At 49.8% G+C, this 17,730-nt stretch overlaps 1 protein-coding gene across 1 annotated transcript; it reads right to left on the reverse strand.

Annotated features, from left to right (window-relative positions):
• Positions 1 to 1,752: 1,752 nt before the first annotated feature.
• Positions 1,753 to 17,172, reverse strand: LOC101699348 (5-hydroxymethylcytosine binding, ES cell specific). The gene is given in 7 exon segments (XM_087196929.1): positions 1,753 to 3,167; positions 4,406 to 4,472; positions 4,474 to 4,596; positions 7,155 to 7,336; positions 10,735 to 10,860; positions 11,947 to 12,090; positions 16,299 to 17,172. Coding segments are annotated over 7 exon segments (1,062 nt in total). The 5' UTR covers positions 16,482 to 17,172; the 3' UTR covers positions 1,753 to 2,930.
• Positions 17,173 to 17,730: the final 558 nt, after the last annotated feature.

Here is a 17,730-nt window from a genome sequence, read left to right on the forward strand (position 1 = left end):
GAGCAAGGGGATGCCAGGCCAGATCTGCCCGGGGGTCCATCCGCAGTAAGGCCATCTCACCACGCCCTCTGCCCCTAGATGGCCCCACTTGGCTTCTGCCCCCTGCTATGGCCAGGGCCTTGTATCCTGGAGGAGTCACTGTGTCCAGGCTGACTGGAAGCTGCTCTTCTTCTGACCTTCAGTCCTGGGACTTCAGGGTGCCCCTATACCTGGAGGTCAATAGCAGCTGCTGCTTGTGTGCAGTATTCACCTCGACATTTCCAACACTCTGTACCATCTCTGTCTCTGGTCAGGCAGAGCTGGGCCATGGCTGGGTCAGGGGTCAAGTGGCCTCCCCAGGGCTGACTGCACCCCAAACCAAAGGACAGCTGCAAGGCCACCCACACTGAGTTCTGTTCTCCGCGGAAGGGAGAAGCCTGAGCTGGCTCCGGCTTTAGTTTGCTGTGTGACCTTCAGCATGCTACTCAGCCTCTGGTGGCTAAGTGAGGTCCCCGAGGTTCCTTTTGGCCCTGCTCCTGGCCTCTGGCCTCTTTCCCAGCTTGGGAGCTGTAAACCAGAGGGAGGAGACAGGAAGACAGGCCCAGAGGGGTAGGTGATGCTGTGGCACCTTCCAGGTGAGACTCCCGGACCTGGGAGAGGGACACGCCACCTTGGTGACACCGTTCACACCATTGTAGCAGCCCTGGTACCCACTCACTGCTGTTCAGTCCCCACACCACTGGCTGCCCTCTCCCAAAGGTACTTAGCTTCGTGTAGCAAGAGCTGAAGAGCCCAAAAACATGGTCTTCATGTCAGCCAAGGTGAAGGACAGAACCATGTGAGGGTGGATGGGAGGCTTCCCTGCCTCTCCTGAGGGGTTGTATTGTGTTTGCCATCATGCCTTGGGTTGTACACTCTTGGGAAAGCCTTGGGCTGTGTGCCCAGGTGTACCTCAGGGACTGTCAGGGAGCTGCTGTTAGGTGTGAGATCCCCGTCTGCTGGCCATGGTACTGGGTGTTGCCTGCCCAAGTGGGCAGCCAGACTGGCCATGCTTAGCAGCCCCTACAGGGCCGTGGGTCCACACTGGGTGGGAATCCAGCCCTGGGAGCCCATGGGAGTCGTTTGGATCAGGATGGCTTGGCCACAGCAGTAAGGTTCCCAAGACCTGCAAATGGGCTTGGAAAATAGCCCAGAGGGGCATAGCCATCCCTGAGGGGCCAGGGAGCTTTCCCTTGAGACCCCTCCTGCTTGCCACAGAGCCAACACCACCTTGGGATGACATTCAAGGACAGCATGTCTGTGATAGTTACACCTCGAACATACTCGCTGGTACAAGCCAGCAGCCACTCTGTGAGCCTGGGTGTAGGTGGCAGTTACAAAGCCACGGCCCAATAGGGTTGTCCACTGTACGGATCCTAGGGGTCTGCAACTCGGGGTGATGCCTTCCTTTCTAGGAAAGTCTTCCCGACGGCTGGGGTGGGGGTGGCTTTTCAGAGGCCCCTTCATTCCCAGTGCTGACTTGCTGCTGACTCCTGGCCTTGGAACCCAAAGGGCAGTTCACTTGCAGGGCTTCAGTTTCTATTGTTCCCATTGTGACAGAGTTCTCCTTCCAGCCCAGGCAAGGCCGGTGGCTTGGTCTATCCTGGAGTCAGAATCTGTACAGCATATGTTTTTAGAGTGGGACTTTTTTTTTTTTTTTTTTTTGGGTATGAGGGATTGAACTCAGGTTCTTGCGCTTGTGCAGCAGGCGGCGAAACCACTGAGCTAAATCCCTGGCCCAGAGTGGGACATTTTTATCCAAAAATTATTAGGTACACACCAGAGAAAGAAAAAAGTGACCTTTTTTTTCCCCCTTGAAACCTGTTGAGGAAGAAAATACATTACTACTGATTTTTGTTTAAAGAAACAAATTCCTATCAATGTATGGCTGCAGAATGGCGGAGGTGCCTATTTCTCATAGTGGGGTGGGGGTGGGGTGCACAGTATCTGTGCTGCTTTCTAGGAACAGACTGGAACATCTGGTCTGGGTCCTGGACGGGCAGTGACACTCGTCTGCAGATGACAGTGGTGCAGCCACCCCTCCTGCCCGCTCTGGCCTTTTGGCACACCGCTTCAATTTGTGCAGAGAAACAGAGCTTTCTGATAGTGTGGTTAAAAACACTGATTTGAACTATTTTAGTAAAAGGAATAACAAATGAGATTGTGACGGTATATACTTTGTGCTACATAATAAGGGGTGCTCTTCTGCAAGCCCCAAGAAGTAAAAAGAAGATAAATAAGGAAAGCAATTCCTGAGGGGAACAGAGAAGCCTGACTTCTGCTGCAGGGAAGGGCAGTGCATGTCCCCAGCAAGGGCCGCCCCACGTGGCCTAGACACACTACAGGTGGCATCCTCCCAGGTCTCAGCCACCGCTTGGTTTACTTTTTGCTGCTTTTTACTGTTTTGGTGATGGGAACTGACAGAAGAAATATTCTTACCCCCTCTGGGAAACCCCAATCAAACTAATCCAAACTGCACGGTAAATGTCTGTTGTTGTTTACTTTGGATGCTGATGCTAAACTTCCAACTTCCATAATTAAAAAAGCAACTTTATGCCTTCCTTATTTATTTCTAGGACAAGTGGAGGATCACATTTTCCCTTTCTTACGTGATTGTCTTGACATTTCTGAAAAATAACATTTTTACACTTCAAGGGAAACCAAAGTCAAGCCAAGCCCACATGTTGGGCTTGCTCCCTCGGCTGTGCAGGCAACAGCCCTGTGGGAGCAGCAGGGTAGGCTGAGGGCTCCGGCCCCTCAGGCACAGGCAGCAGGCAGCCCCTCTTCCCGCTGCCCACAGCTGCCGCTCAAGGCCAAAGTGGCTGCTTTCCTGGTGAGCCGCAACTGTCATCTAGCCTGTGCTGCCGCCTCCCACGCGAACACACCCCTGAAGTGTCCAGGGCCGGGGCCGGCTACTGACTGTGAGGCCGCTTGGCCGCGGGCGCCTCCTCTTCCTCCTGCTTCAGCCATCGAACCAGGAGGCCCGCACCACCTCTCTTGGCGGGCAGCGGGCTCTTCTGCAGGAACTGGCTGGACCACTGGGGTGTGTTGGTCTCATCCTTTAGGGGTGTCTCTTGGTCTTCCTTTTTGGGTGACTTTGTGGCCAGCCACTGCATCATCTTCTGGCTGCTGCCGCTAACCTTGGGTTCCTAAGAGAGAGAAAAGTTCACAGCACCCAGCTCCAGCTTCTGGGAGGGGCTGACTCAGCCAGGAGCCGGAAGGGGCGCAAGGCACTGGAGGCCGCTCCAAGCACAGCAGAGAACGGAGAAATGATTCAGCCCTGAGCACAAAGGTTCTGAATTAGCACAACGTGCCTTCGCAGGGTAAGGTCCATGCAGAAACTGGGCAGTGTCTGATGCAAAATGAACACAGGTCCATTTTTAGAGGAAAAAGTGTCAGGGTGGCAGGAGTTTGCAGAGAACTGAGACAAAAGAAAAAAGACAACTGTGATCATGAGTAAGGGGAAAGCAACTGTAAGAGAAACGGGACAGGGCAGCAGCCCTTGTGGTCTCCGTCGCACCACTGCTCTGAGCATGAGCTCCGCAGGTCTCTCTACACAGCTCGGCTCCGTCCCCCTGAATGTCACTGGGGTCTGCTTTTTTATTTGCTTTTTGAGATAGGGTCTCACTGTGTAGTCCAGGCTGGCCTCAAACTGGGGATCCTCCTGCCTCAGCCTGATGGCTAGGGTGACAGGCCTGTGCCACCACACCCAGCTCTATGGGGCTGATGTTAAGCGTAGAAGTCCCTCCCCACTGCGGGCCTTCCGCCCTGCCACCTTCCCTCCCCACAGCCTGGGTCCTATGAAGTCTGAGATGGCACAGGTGCTTCTGAGGAGGTGGACAGGGGCTTTTCCACCTTGTGGCCGCAGAAGCAGGTATGGAAGAGACAGCAGAAGCCAGTGGGCCGAGGGCTTTTATTTCTTCTTCAGTTACCCTCAAGAGAACCTCATTTATCAGGTTCACAAGAATGCCTCCTTTTGTTTCCCTTCTTCCTTTTTCTTTTTTTGGGGGGGGCAGTACTGGGAACTGAACTCTGTCCTTTTAAAATTTTGAGATAGGGCTCTCCGTCACTGAATTGCCCAGGCAGGGCTTGAACTTGTGAGCCTCCTGCCTCAGCCTCTCGGGTAGCTGGGATTGCAGGTGTGCAGCCCTGTACCCAGTTCCAAAGCAACTTCTTTTTGTGACTGTGGGGATTTTCTGAGGCAGGGCCTTGCTACATAGTCCACGGTGGCCTCGCACTCGCAGGGATCCTCCTGCCTCAGCCTCCAGAGTGTTGGGGTTATAGGGAAGTGAGCTCTTTTGGAGATGACCAGGGAGAGTGAGAGCTTCTAGGGGTTAAAGCCATGACTAGGAAAGGCCATAGCCTGGGAGACATGACGGGCCCGTACCTTTCTGACCACCAAGTGGAGGGGAGTCAGACACTCAGGGGTGTTGTTCCTCGAGTTGTTGACGACGGGAGACGGGGTGGAAGGTGATGTTCTCTGTGGGGCGGATCAGCTTCAGCGCCTCCTGCATGGGGACGTCCCCGAAGTCCAGCCACCTGGACACGGCCTCCTCACCGTCCAGAATGGCAGGCATCCTGCGGGATGGGATGTCGGTACAGTGAGGGGAAGGAGACACACAGACTTGAGCCAGCTGACAGCAGTCGCCGCAAGGGCAGCGCCCGGGACTGTGTCTCCTCTGTGCTTCAGAGAGACAGTGAGCAGGGCCACACCAGCACCCATGCTAACAAATGAGTGGGCTTTCTACAGTCCCCAGCCTAGAATGAAGGGACAACAGATCCCGGAAAACTGTCTATCAACCATTGCTTCCGGCCTCACCACCTGTGAAAGCGTACAGTAAGAAAGGGCTAGCTGGGCACTTGGGAGGCTGACGCAGGATTGTCTGAGCTCAGGAGTTCAAGGCCAGCTTGGGCACAGGCCAAGACCCAGTCTCAAAGGAAAGGAAATCCTTTGGATGCATTTTATGATAAATAGCATCTTCGCATTTTATTATACATTACTTGGCAATAACTAGCAGTGCTTTTTTGTTTTGAGACAGGGTCTTGGTATGTAGTTTAGGCTGGCCTCCCAAGTGCTGGGCTTATAGGTGTGGGCCACCACACCCAGCCAAAAGTGCTTTACCTTTCTTAACAACATATGAAATAATGTTATAGCATTCTGGGAGGCTGAGGCAGGAGGATCACAAATTAAAGCCCAGCCTGGGAAGCTAGAGGCTCTGGCTCAAAATTGTTTTTAAAAAGGTGGCAGGTGGAGAGTAAACAAAACAACTACACCACAGGACAGTGTAGTTTCACAGATATAGCTCAGGACCAGGCTAAGCAGGTGATCCTAGTAGGTGCAGCGTTACATTCTTTACAAGAGAACAGCAAAACCTCACGTAGGCGTGTGCTCGGAGCTGGCGGTAACCGTAAAGGCATCACACAGGTACAGTCTGTTCTGCCAGTGCTTTCTTTTAAACTGCAGATCTGTTCAGTGTGATTGATGTGTTGGGGAGCAGGCAGAGCAAAATGCAAATTCTGCATGTGCTTCTGCTCCATTTCACGCATGTGAACCGAGGTGAGCATAGGAAGGGCCCCAGCTGAGAGCCTGGGAGGGACTTGAGAGACACACACGGCCTCAGAACCAGGCTGCCTGCGCTTGCACGCCAGGAAGGTCCCAGGCTGAGTGCTACCCCTTAGCACCTGGGAACTTCCTGGTGTATGTTCAAATGGAAACATTTTAAACACAGAGAAGCTTGAAATAATAAAGCATCTTGAAAGAAAACCTAGATCATGTGATTATCTCCCGAGCAACAGATATAAAGGAATCCATAGCAGTGATAACACTGCAAAAATAAAAGAAACATCCATGGCTGGAGCTGCTTCAAGAAGCCCTGCGAAGCTGAGGTGACCAGGCCTGAAGGAGCAGAAGCAATGGAAAGATTCTTTAAAAAAAAAAAAAAAAAAAAGCTAAAACCGTTTTCTTACAAAGAGAAAGCACTATTTTATATAAAGACCTTAAACACTACAGAATTGGCTTCTTTTAGTGCAAGTAGTTGTGGGACAGTGCTTTCTGCTGTCAGGAGAAGCTGCAGCACAGACAGAAACAGCCCACAGGAATTCCCAGGGCTGGGGCCAAGACCCACCGCAGTACCAAAGTGCCTGCCTAGCATGTGCCAGGCCTGAGCTACCCTCAGTACATCCAGGACAGAGGGAAAAAAAAGCACCCAAGTGGTTGGATCCCAGCACTACACATACAAAATAAATAAAAACATTTCCAGTCATGATGTAGAAATTAAATGGAGGAAGCTAGTAACTGGATCAAATGTTCAACTCTTGTTTTAGTTTTTGAGACAGGGTCTCAGTGTAGCCCAGGCTGGCTTTGAACTCATAGCAGTCCTCTTGCCTCAACCTTGCAAGTGCTGGGATGACAGATACGTGCCACCACGCCTGGGTATATATAAATTTTTTGAACCCAGATCTTCATGAATACTAAACACATGCTCTATGACTGAGTCACAATTCCAGGCCCTAAAATTATTTTAAAATCTTTGAAATCCTGATAGATTTTATGTGATTTTTATTCCACAATTTTGTAGTGATTTTTTGGGGGGGTAATGGGGATTGAACTCAGGACCTTATGCTTGCAAGGCAGGTGCAGCACCACTGAGCTCATCTGCAGTGTGACTTTTAAAAATGCATGTCATGTATCATATAATCACCAAACTGATTCTAACTATTTATAAAACAGCTTAGTTTCTTTTCTTTTTTGAGACAGGGTCTTGCTATGCAGCTCAGGCTGGCCTTGAACTTGTAATGATCCTCCTTCCTCAGCCTCTGGAGTGCTGGGATCATAGGTGTGCGTCACCACCTCTGGCTAGTTTCTTTAAAGCTACCTGTCCAAGAGCACAGAGGACAGACTCTCATCTGCATCTTTTTGGATCCAGGGACACTAAGTGTGACTTTAGCCAAGCATGGTGATGCACACCTATAATGCTAAGCCACCTGGGAGGCTGAAGCAGGAGGATTATGAACTTGAAGCCAGTCTGGGCAACTTACCGAGAACTTGTCTCAAAGTAAAGTGAGGAAACACTGGCTGGGGTTGTGACTCAGCACTTCCAGGTTCAATCCCCAGCACTGGAGACAGAAAAGCTTGCCTGTGGTGGACGTCATGCAAGCTTTTGCAGGAATCCACGGTGATGATGGTGTAGGAATACAGCAGGTCTCCTCCTTCGGGCGGCTCCCAGCAGTCAAAGATCCCTGCCATTGTCAGCGGCCTCCAGTTGTCCCAGATGCTCTCCCAATCCTCAGCACTGCCTGCAGCCTCACCGCTGCCTGGCTGCAAGCGAAGTGGGCAGGTGAGGTCTATGCACATCCTGGGCACTGCTCCACACTCCATAGTGTGCTGACTCTGCCCATCACTATTAATCCCCCAACCCACTGCCAGCGAGGAAAAGAGGCTTGGTGGCATAAAACTCCCGCCGCTCAGCATGCAGGCCACTGCAGCTGGCACGCACGTTTGGCTGGGTGTTTGTTCACACCAGGTGAGTGTGCGCCACTGAGTCCCACGATGTTAATCTGTACCGTCCAGCTGCCGTAACCCAAGGACCTACGAGACCTGGCGCCCTCTGCCCAAATGTCCCTACACCCTTCCCTCTCATCACGCAACTCCTACTTACTAGGCAAGATTCTGTTTAAGACTTACAATACAGACAGCTGTGAAGAGTGTCCCTCTCATCTTAATGATAAGGAAAAAAGCTATAGAATTTACAGAATCATGGGTTTTCTCAAACTTATCAGAGAGCTGAAGTTGCTGGGCAACAAGTAAGCCTAAACGGTAAGGAAAGATGGGGCCCTGGAGGGGAGCTGGAACACAAGATGCCAGCTGATGGTGGCAAAAGGCAGAAGATGGGGCCTTCACACAGCAGAAAGATTCAGAGGTAATTATGTCCACTTTTAAGAACAGAGCACAGAGGGCCAGGGATATAGCTTAGTGGCACTACACCTGCCTGGCAAGTGCAAGGTCTTGAGTTCGATCCTCGGTAAAGAAAGGAAAGGGCCAGGGATTTAGCTCAGTGGTTCCGGCGCCTGCCTCTCAAGCACAAGGTCCCGAGTTCGATCCCCAGAACCAAAAAAAAAAAAAAAAAAAAAAGCGTAAGGCAAGAAAGGAAAGAGAGGAAAGCGAGGAAAGCAAGCAAGCAGAGCACAGACACTTGTAGGCCGCTGCCACAGGCTTCCCAATGTGCCAGAGGGAGGCCAAAGAGTGGGGCTCCTCTGTAGGAGGATGTACTGAGGAACATGCTGCCCAGCACAGTGGTGACCCCGGGTATCCGGGGAGCAGGCAAGACTTACTCAGGGAAAGGAGCAAGGGGACCGAGAAAGCCAGAGACGGATGGCCTGCGACCCAGGTCTGCCTAGGATCGAACCATGACAAAGAACCACTGTCGTCTGCAGCTCAGCGAGCACCAAGTGACATGCGGGCAGAGAGAGAGTGGAGGAGACCTTTCCAAGGCCAGGCTCCCAGGGGGTCCACAGCTGCAGCAGGACTATGGCAACAGCCTTCTGCAGTTACCTTTGACAAAGCACACCACCAAAGAAGCGGAAGCACGATTTCAGCCAAAGCCCAAGTCAGGCCCACTCAGTGAGACTGAACTCATAGACGAATTCCCAGAAGTAAGTATTATTTATCTCAGTTTCTGTCTTACATGTCATGTCTGACAACAATCAAATAATATCAAAGCTGGGTGTGGTAGCGAATGCTTGTGATCCCAGTGTGCTGGGAGGCTGAGGCAGGAGGATTGAAAGTTCGAGCCCACTCTAGGTAAAAGACCTTGTCTCGAAAATAAAAAAATAGGGCCGGGGATTTAGCTCAGTGGTTCCACTGCCTGCCCTGCAAGTGCAAGGACCCGAGTTTGATCCCTGGTACCAAAAAAAATAAAAAAATAAGGGCCAGAGATGTAGCTCATTACAAAGGTCCTACATTCAATTTTTACTACTAAAATAGAACAAGACAAAACAAAACAAAACACACTGAACTAAGGTCAATGAAAACTACCCGGACTGAACCCCAGGAAGAAAATACAGAAGAGAGATCTGAGAACTGCAGGGCAATATCAAAACACTTAGCACTTATATAATTAGAATCACGGGGAGTGGTGCACCAAGTGCCAGGCTGCGAGTTTGGTCCTCAGCTCTTATAAAAAGAAAAAGAAAAAAATCCCAAAAACCATAACCAAAATAACAACTGGGTTTGCTGGCACATACCTGTAATCCCAGCATTCTGGGAGCCTGGAGGATCCATGTTTGAGCCTAGCTTGGGTAATTTAGGGGTGGGTGTGTGTGTGTGTGGTGGGATGGGAATGCTACATGTGCAAAGGTCCTGAGAGTTCAGTTTCCAGTGCTGGAATGAAGGAAAGGAAAGGAAAGGAAAGAAAGGAAAGGAAGGAAAGGAAGGAAAGGAAGGAAAGGAAGGAAGGAAGAAAGAAAGAAAGAAGGAAGGAAGGAAGGAAAGAGGGCCAGGAAGGAAGGAAGGAAGGAAGGAAGGAAAGAGGGCCAGGGATTTAGCTCAGTGGTGCCGCTGCCTTGCAAGTACAAGGTCCTGAGTTTGATCCCAGGGAAGGGAGGGAGGGAAGGAGGGAAGGAAGGAGGGAGGGAGGGAGGGAAGGAAGGAAGGAAGATAGATTGATTTATTTATTTCAAGTGTTAGCCGGGCATAGTGCACACTTGCAATACCAGGCCTGAGGAGCCTGAGGCAGGAGATTCACAAGTTTGAGGCTATGGTGGGCTACATAGTAGGTTCACCATTAGCTTTGGGGATGATCAAAAATACAGTCAATGCTGCTGCCCAGTGCCATCCAATGAAAAGGCATATTTGTAAAAACGTGACAGAGTCCTCATCCACCTTATCCACTGGATCTGGCACTGTGAAATTTCTAGCTCTTCCCCAAAGTCAAAATGATCCTGAAAGGTAAATGATTTGAATTGATTCAGGTTATTAAGGCAGCCACAGCAATGTGACTAGACACTCAAAAAAGAGGACTTTGAAAACTGCTTTAGGAAGTGTTGGAAGTAGGGGGAAGTATTTTGAGGGGAGTTCATGGCAATGTGTCTTTTACTATAATAAATGGTTTAAACTTAAAACAATACATCCTATTTTCTGTATCTCAGTGAAGCTGTTGCCTGAAAAAAAAACAACATACAGGGTGTGGTGCCACACACCTGTTATTGCAGTACTGGGGAGGCTGAAGCAAGAGGATCACCATGAGTTCCACACCAGCCTTCGCTACAGTGAGTTCAAGGCCAGCCTGAACTACATAGTGAGACCCTGTCTCAAAAAAATAAAAACAATGGGCCAGGGATTTAGCTCAGTGGTTTCACCACCTGCTGTGCAAGCGCAAGGACCTGAGTTCGATCCCTGGTACCAAAACAAAACAAAACAAAAAAACCCCCACCCCAAACAAAAACAAAACCACCTCTATGAGGGAAGAAAAAAATGTCCTACTTTGGATCACTGCAAGCATCACTGCTGGGCCCTTCTGGGAAATGTATCCTAGGTGATTTCAGCGCTGTGTGAGCACCACAGGGTATAGACAGTAGAGCCTGCTACACACCAGGCTACACGGCACAGAACTGTAATATACACGGTGCATCACTGATGGAAACATCGTCATGTGGTACACAGCATGATTTGGCCCGCTGTCCTTCCCACAGGTATACTGTGCGCTCAGCTCCAGATACCTGTTCCGTCTTGATCTGGGGGAAATAGATGAAGTACGCCTGTCTCTGGTTTGTTCCGTGACATCGCTGCCACTCATAGAATCCATCTGCTAAGATAACACAGCGTCTCCCCTTTCCTAGAGGCACCTGAAAGAAAAGAGAGGCAAGGTATGGCCTTAGTGACACATTCGTGTTTCAGCGATGGCATTAAGGTAACTGAGTTAAAATCTCAGTCATGGTGTGACCCAGGAGTTACTTACAGAGAGTTCTCTGTATCTCACTTTTTTTGTTTTCTTTGCAGTAGTGCGGATGCAACCTAGGCCTAACACATGCTAGGCAGGTGCTCTACCACTGAACTATCCTCTAGTCCTTTTTATTCTGAGACAGGGTCTTGCAAAGTTGCCCAGGCTGGGCTCAAACTTGGTAATCCTCTTGCCTCAGCCTCCCAAGCAGCTGGTATTGTAGGTCTGAGCCACTGAACCTGGCTTCCTTGTGTGTACAGTCACCATTCAATTACACAGATATTGAAAAGATATAAAGTACATAAAAGCAAGTGGCTCTTTTCTAATAAGCAGGTACACTTGGTAGCTGGTGTCCAGCGTTGGCCCCCATTTAACCATGCACACTTCCCAGTATCCATACCCCACAATGTTCCCTCCCACCCTGCCCTGGGAGGGTCCACAGCACCCATCCTGCCTTCTTGGGTCATGAGCTCCATGCGTGAGCTGCCGTGTCAGAGCCTGCTGACCCCATACCCTCGAGCTAGGCATGGGAAAGGCTTCCAGTTATTCTAGCCCTAACCCTCCCAGCCTAGATGGCATATGGACATCCATCCCCAGCTATCATCTGCTTACAAGTATATCCATACAACAGGAGAGAACCGTTTTGAGTTAAATCACTATGTTAGCACTGGTAGTAGTGACGCATGCCTGTAATCCCTGTAATCCCACCACTCTGGGAGGCTGAAGCAGGAGAATTACAAGTTAGACCCCAGGCTGGGCAACTTAGCAAGACCCTGTCTCAAACTGAAAATTATAAAAGGATGGAGATATAGCTCAGTGAAGGCCTTGCATTCAATCCTCAGTACCGCAAAAACCAAAATGAAACAAGGGTCGAGGATTTAGCTCAGTGGTGCTGTGCCTGCCTCACAAGTGCAAGGTCCTGCCTGAGTTTGATACCTGGTACCAAAAAAACAACCAGAGCATGTGCCTTCTCCCTAGACCGGCAACCTACCTTGAATGACCGTTTCTCCAGGATGGTATCACTGCGACAGTTGATGGTGTTGAACTGCAGCTTGGAAGGGTCACCTTCTTTGAACCAAGAGGGGACCAGGCCCCATCGCATAGGAGCAATGATCCGCTCTGATGAGTCTGCATCCTGTCACAGAAAAAGGTTAAGATTGACCAGTGAGATACAATGAAGTCTGAAAAACCAAACAGACACATGCATCACATTACTATTAGTATGAAAAGACAAACTGCACACAATTTTTCAAAAGAAGTCTACTTAAAAACAATTGTAGGACTCGGGATTTAGCTCAGTGGTTCTGGCGTCTGCTTCGAAAGCACAAGGTCCCAAGTTTGATCCCCAGTACCAAAAAAAAACAAAAAACAGGAAAAGAAAAACAAATGTCATGGTTTACATGATACAGATGACTTGAATTCTTTAGCAATCCTGTGTACTGGGATGTTAGGACATTCTCCTGGACAGGGAGGGAACACAAAGAGTTGAAGTTCCTGTATACTTTTAATCCGTGCTTTTGGGACAGACAGACTTCATGTGGCCTCAGCTTTCAACACCCATGTAGGTGACACAGGCCTGCAATCCTGGCTAGTGGGAGGCTGAGGCAAGAAGATAGCAAGTTTGAGGCCATCGTGGGCAACTTGGCAAGACCTTGTCTCAAAAATTTTAAAAAGGGAATATAAGAATGTACCTCAGCGGTGGCATGCTTACCTAGATGTTCAGAGCACTGGGTTCCATCCCAGCACTGAACAAAGCACTCATAGCTTTGTGTAGAAGAGTTAATAGCAGGCCAGAGAATGCTACTTTTAGGAGGGTCTACTTACAAGCTGACCCCCAGGATCGTTCATACCTTTCCCACTGGACAAGGCGGTTTACTCTGCCTAGTTTGTCTGAATGAAGAGATTACCAGGGATGAGGGTACACACTTGTAATCAGAATCAGGAAGCTGAGGCAAGAGGATGGTAAGTTCCACGATAATCTGGAAGAGTGAGGCCTTGTCTCAAAAACAAACTCAAAATAAAACAAAAATAACACCAAAAACCAAACAAAGAACTAGTCAATACATAACTTGTTTTTTGTTTGCTTGGCTTAAAGACACCTTCTTTGATCTGTATCACTGATTCATTTACTTTACATTTAACAAGACCACATACCTCGGCCTGAAAGAAGCTCACCTAGTTAATATTCTCCCTCTCAAGGCATCTTCCAGGTCCCTCATGGCTACGGACACTAGCCAGCACTTTAGCACTATGCTTGGGGGTCCCTTTCCCACCTGGTACTAGGGATTTAACACAGGACCTTTGCCTTGAATTAAATATCCAGTCCATTCTTTTTTTTTTGTACTGGGGATTGAACTCAGGTCCTTGTGCTTGTGCAGCAGGTGGCGAAACCATTGCACTAAATCCCCGGCCACCATTCTTATTTATTTTGAGACAGGGTCTTACTAAGTTGCTAAATTTCCCAGGCCAGGCTAAAGTTGCGATCCTCTTGCCTCAGCCTCACAGAGTGCTGGGATTAACAGGCATCCACCACTAGGTAGGCTTGGGAGTCTTTTCAAACAGTGAAATCACAAACAAAAAGCACAGAAATGTAATAAACATAGCACTAGATTGACCACAAAAGAGACACCACTTGTTTGCAGTGTTAAGAGTGGAAACAGGGCCAGGGATTTAGCTCAGTGGTTTCACTGCCTGCTGTGCAAGCGCAAGGACCCAAGTTCCATCCCTGGCACCAAATAAATAAATAAATAAACCAACCAACCTGTGAAATTTAGGGCTGGGGATTTAGCTCAGTGGTTCTGCTGCCTGTCCCGAAACAGCAAGGACCCGAGTGTGATCCCCGGTACCAAAAAAATTAAATAAATAAAAATTACAAAAAAAAAAAAAAAAAAAAAAGAGTGGAAACAGAGCTGGCTCTATTCACCTGGAAATGTGAATATAATCAGGCTACTCAAATTTCTCCCTGCTCTGTGTCTACCCATGACTGTGAAAACATCATTAGTATAGATTTGGAGCTACAAATACATTTTAGAGTAGGTGAATATGCAAATACGGAATTGAAGAACTATAAACACTGCCTGTATATTTGAGAAATGGGTGAAAACAGAGATTTACTAAGTCCTCTCCCTTCCAAAGTCAAATATGCCTGCCAAGCCGAAGGGTCCCTGCCAGCAGCATAAAAGAAAATAAGAGATAAAATTACACAAAGGGTTGAGGCAGGTGTGTTGGCCAATGCCTGTGATCCTTGCACTGGAAGAGGCTGAGGCAGAAGGATTGCCATGACCTCTGGGCCATCCTGGCTTACATAGTGAGACCTTGACTCAAAACACAACAAAAACAAAACCCCAAGAACCCACTCCTCAGGGTAAGTTGAGGTTCCCCTCTCCATTCTGAGGGCCCCTCTTCTGACCTCATCCAAACCAGGTAACTCTGACCCACCCCTCCCATCACACAGACTTCAGGCAATGCCAGGGAACATTTCTGATTACGACTTGGAGGTGCTCCTAGTATCCAAGGAGTAGAGGCCAGGGGGGCTGCTAAATATTCTACAATGTACAGCACAGCACCCCACATCTAACAATTATCAGGCCCCAAAAGGTCAACAGTGCCTGCCAAGGCTGAGAAACCTGGTCCTCACTGGTTCTGTTGTCACCTCTGACTTCAGTGCGCTCCCTGAGCGATTTAAACCAAACCCAATCGTGAGGGCAACAAATACAATGTGTGAGAAGCCAAAATACTGAAAATACTTCTCAATATTAGTCATCTTTCCTCCCCCAAAGGACTCCCGAGGGGAACAGTGGGCAGCAACGGGGCAGATAAATGAAAGAGGAAGTAATTTGCAAATCAGTGGTTTCAAATGCAAATGCTGCAACCCATACACAAATGCTGGCCGTTAAGAATTTGGATGAGCTGCTAAAATGCTTCTAATTTCGCCTTAAAATTTACAAGTTTGAGAAAAATAAAATATCAAATAGTTATCAAATTAAGAAACAACAGCAATCTTTTAACAAAATTTTTAAAAAATCATTTATTTTTGCAGTACTGGGGATGGAACCCAGGGCTTCCACACTGAACTACATCCTAAGCCCTTTTTATTTTGGGGGACAAGGTCTTGCCAAGTTGCCAAACTGGGTCTTGAGAGACCTCCTGCCTCAGCCTTCCCAGGAGCTGGAATTACAGGCGTGCATCACCATGCCCAGCCCAATCATGACTTTGAAAAACATTATCAAAAGCATTTAAAATATTTAAGACATAGAGAAACTTTTGCTTTCTGGAACAGGAGGAAAGAAAAAGAACTTAAACTTTATTATAAATTAATAGACACTCCAACACTACAAGGATAAATACTGTAAACACAATAAATACAATTAAATTTCAGATAAACCAAGCCAGGTATGGTGGTGAACACCTACGTGACCAGCATTCTGGGATGCTGAGGCAAGATAGTTTCCTTGAGCCCAGCCTGGCCAACTTAGCAATTTTAGAGATCCTGTGTCAAAATTTTAAAAAAGGGCTGAGGATATACCTCAGTGTGAAGGCCCTAAATTTAATTCCCAGTATCTAAAGAGGAAAAAAAATTTTCGGATAACCAAATCAAATACATGTCTTTCTAGTTTTAGTAGAAGACAAAATAAAAAGGCTGATAACACGAGCAAAAAGAACAGAATTTTTCAGTGCTTAAAAAATATCAAGTGTTTTTAATTAGCTTGTCTTTTTCTTTTCTCCCTGTTTTGGTTTTCTGAAGCAGCGCCTCAGTCTCGCTATGTAGTCCAAACCGGCCTCAAACTCAATAATGTAGTCCAGGTGGGCATGGAACTAGTGATACTCCTGCCTCAGCCTCCTGAGTAGCTGGAATGACAGGTGTGTGCTGACACACCAGCTAAAATTTTCAGTTGGTGTTTCAGCTGGTCTGGTAAAGGGGTACAGAAAGAAAAGTTTATTTTGAGATGGGGTCTTGCTCTGTAGCCCAGGCTGGCCTACAACTCAAGGTGATCTTCCTGCCTCTGCCTCCAGAGTGCTGGGAGGACAGGCGTGTGCTACCACAGCTGGGGGTAATTTTCTTTTAGGATACTTAAATGATCCCGATGATAAGTGAGGTGAAAGCTGTTGTCTTAAAACAAATCAAATTTAAGGCTCATAAACTGGGCACGCATTAAGGGTGTTACAGGAACTACACTTAAAATGGCCGAAGAACACGGAGTCGTCTCAACTTAGCAAACAAGGTTAAAACTTCTTTCCGCGGGGCTCAGGGTGGCCCTCAAGTAGGGACCAGGACACACGTCATCCCGAGGCTGGGCGTACCCTGACCCACGGGGGCAACGGGCCGCTGGGAGTGTCCGTTACCTTCTCCAGGTGCAAGCGCGACAGCAGCACCGGGCTGCAGCTCTGCGGGCTCTGGTTGTAGGAGGGGCGGTACTTCTCGGGCTGCCTCCACTCGGGGAGCCGCTGCCGGCCCCCGCGGTCGCGGTAGGCGCAGGCCCTGGTCAGCGCGTCCCTGGGCAGATGGCAGGACGTCCGCCCACACATCGTCGCCGCGCTCGCCCTGCAATCAGCAAGCACAGGGAGGGGAGCGCTCCCGGGCCTCCGACGCTGGGGCTTTTTCTTGTGTTTTTTTGCACAGGGTCTCGCTATGCATCCAGGCTGGCCTCGACTGGCGGCGATCCTCTAGCCTCAGGTGCCTGTGCTGGGATCCGATCCGCAGCACCGCCGCGACTCTCTGGAAACTTCCCAGAGCTCCCGCCTGGCAGGGTTTGCTCGTGTTGCTCCCCACCTCGGCGCCCGGTCCGGCGACACGCGAGGCGCGGAAGTGGAAAGCAGGGTCCCCGACCGACTCCAAGTGGCCAACTCCAAGCTCGGACCCTGTGACACGGGAGCCCGCGCCCCGGCCCGGTGGTGGCTCAATCCACCCCACTTCCGGTCCCGCTCGGTCTGGGGGGTGAAGAGCGGCTCGACCCACGTGAGGGCGCGGACGGCCCCAAGGCCCCGGCCTCAGTGCCCCTTCCCGCTCGCGAAACCCGGCCTTGAACTGAGCACCGCCCGCGCGTCGTCTCACCTTTTCTCAGCCGGGGAGCCAGCCTAGTGTCGCCTCCCTCACTACCGCGGCGCGCTCTCAACCCTGCCAATCTCGCTCAGGCGCCAGGCCCGGCCCCGGGATAGGCCCCGCCCCCAAGCGGGGCGGCCCCTCGGGGCCGAGGGCCTTCCGGAACTACCCGAGACAGCGCCTGCAGGGACAAGTGGCCGGGAGCGTCTCAGACTGGCGAGGTTAACACCCCCACCCCCCCACGTGGATGTTCAGGGTGGGCCAGCTGGAGAAAAGGGGAAACTGCTGGTCCACACCAGTCGCCTAAACCATTGAGCACCAGAGCGAGACCTTCGGCTCTCCCATGCTGGCAAACAATCCCAATGTCCCAGGGCTGACCCTGCATATGTACCGGTACCGGAGTAGAATCCTAGGGCCTCTGCAGAGCTGCCTCATCTTTTTATTATTTTGAGCCAGGGTCCCACCAGATTGAACTTGGGATCCTCCTGACCACGAGGAGGCTCCCGTTTTAGAAACAGGCACTTCCGGTGTATTTGGGCCACTCCTGGCTTGCCACTCACTGGACCCAACTAACGGGGCAGAAACCCGGGCATTAGCCCCCGACCACTGGGACCCTCATTTATCATTTACAGAGGACGGCCGTGAAGGCACCCGAGGGGCTGGGTCCTGGGCAGGGCTGTGGGTGTAGAGGGGACAGGAGCGGGAAGGTGGAGCCCCAAGGATGAGCCTGCAGAA

This window comes from Heterocephalus glaber, unplaced genomic scaffold, assembly GCF_053883595.1.
Source record: "Heterocephalus glaber isolate CG9 unplaced genomic scaffold, H.glaber_assembly_v1.0 deba00001644, whole genome shotgun sequence".
Taxonomy (NCBI): Eukaryota; Metazoa; Chordata; class Mammalia; order Rodentia; family Bathyergidae; genus Heterocephalus; species Heterocephalus glaber.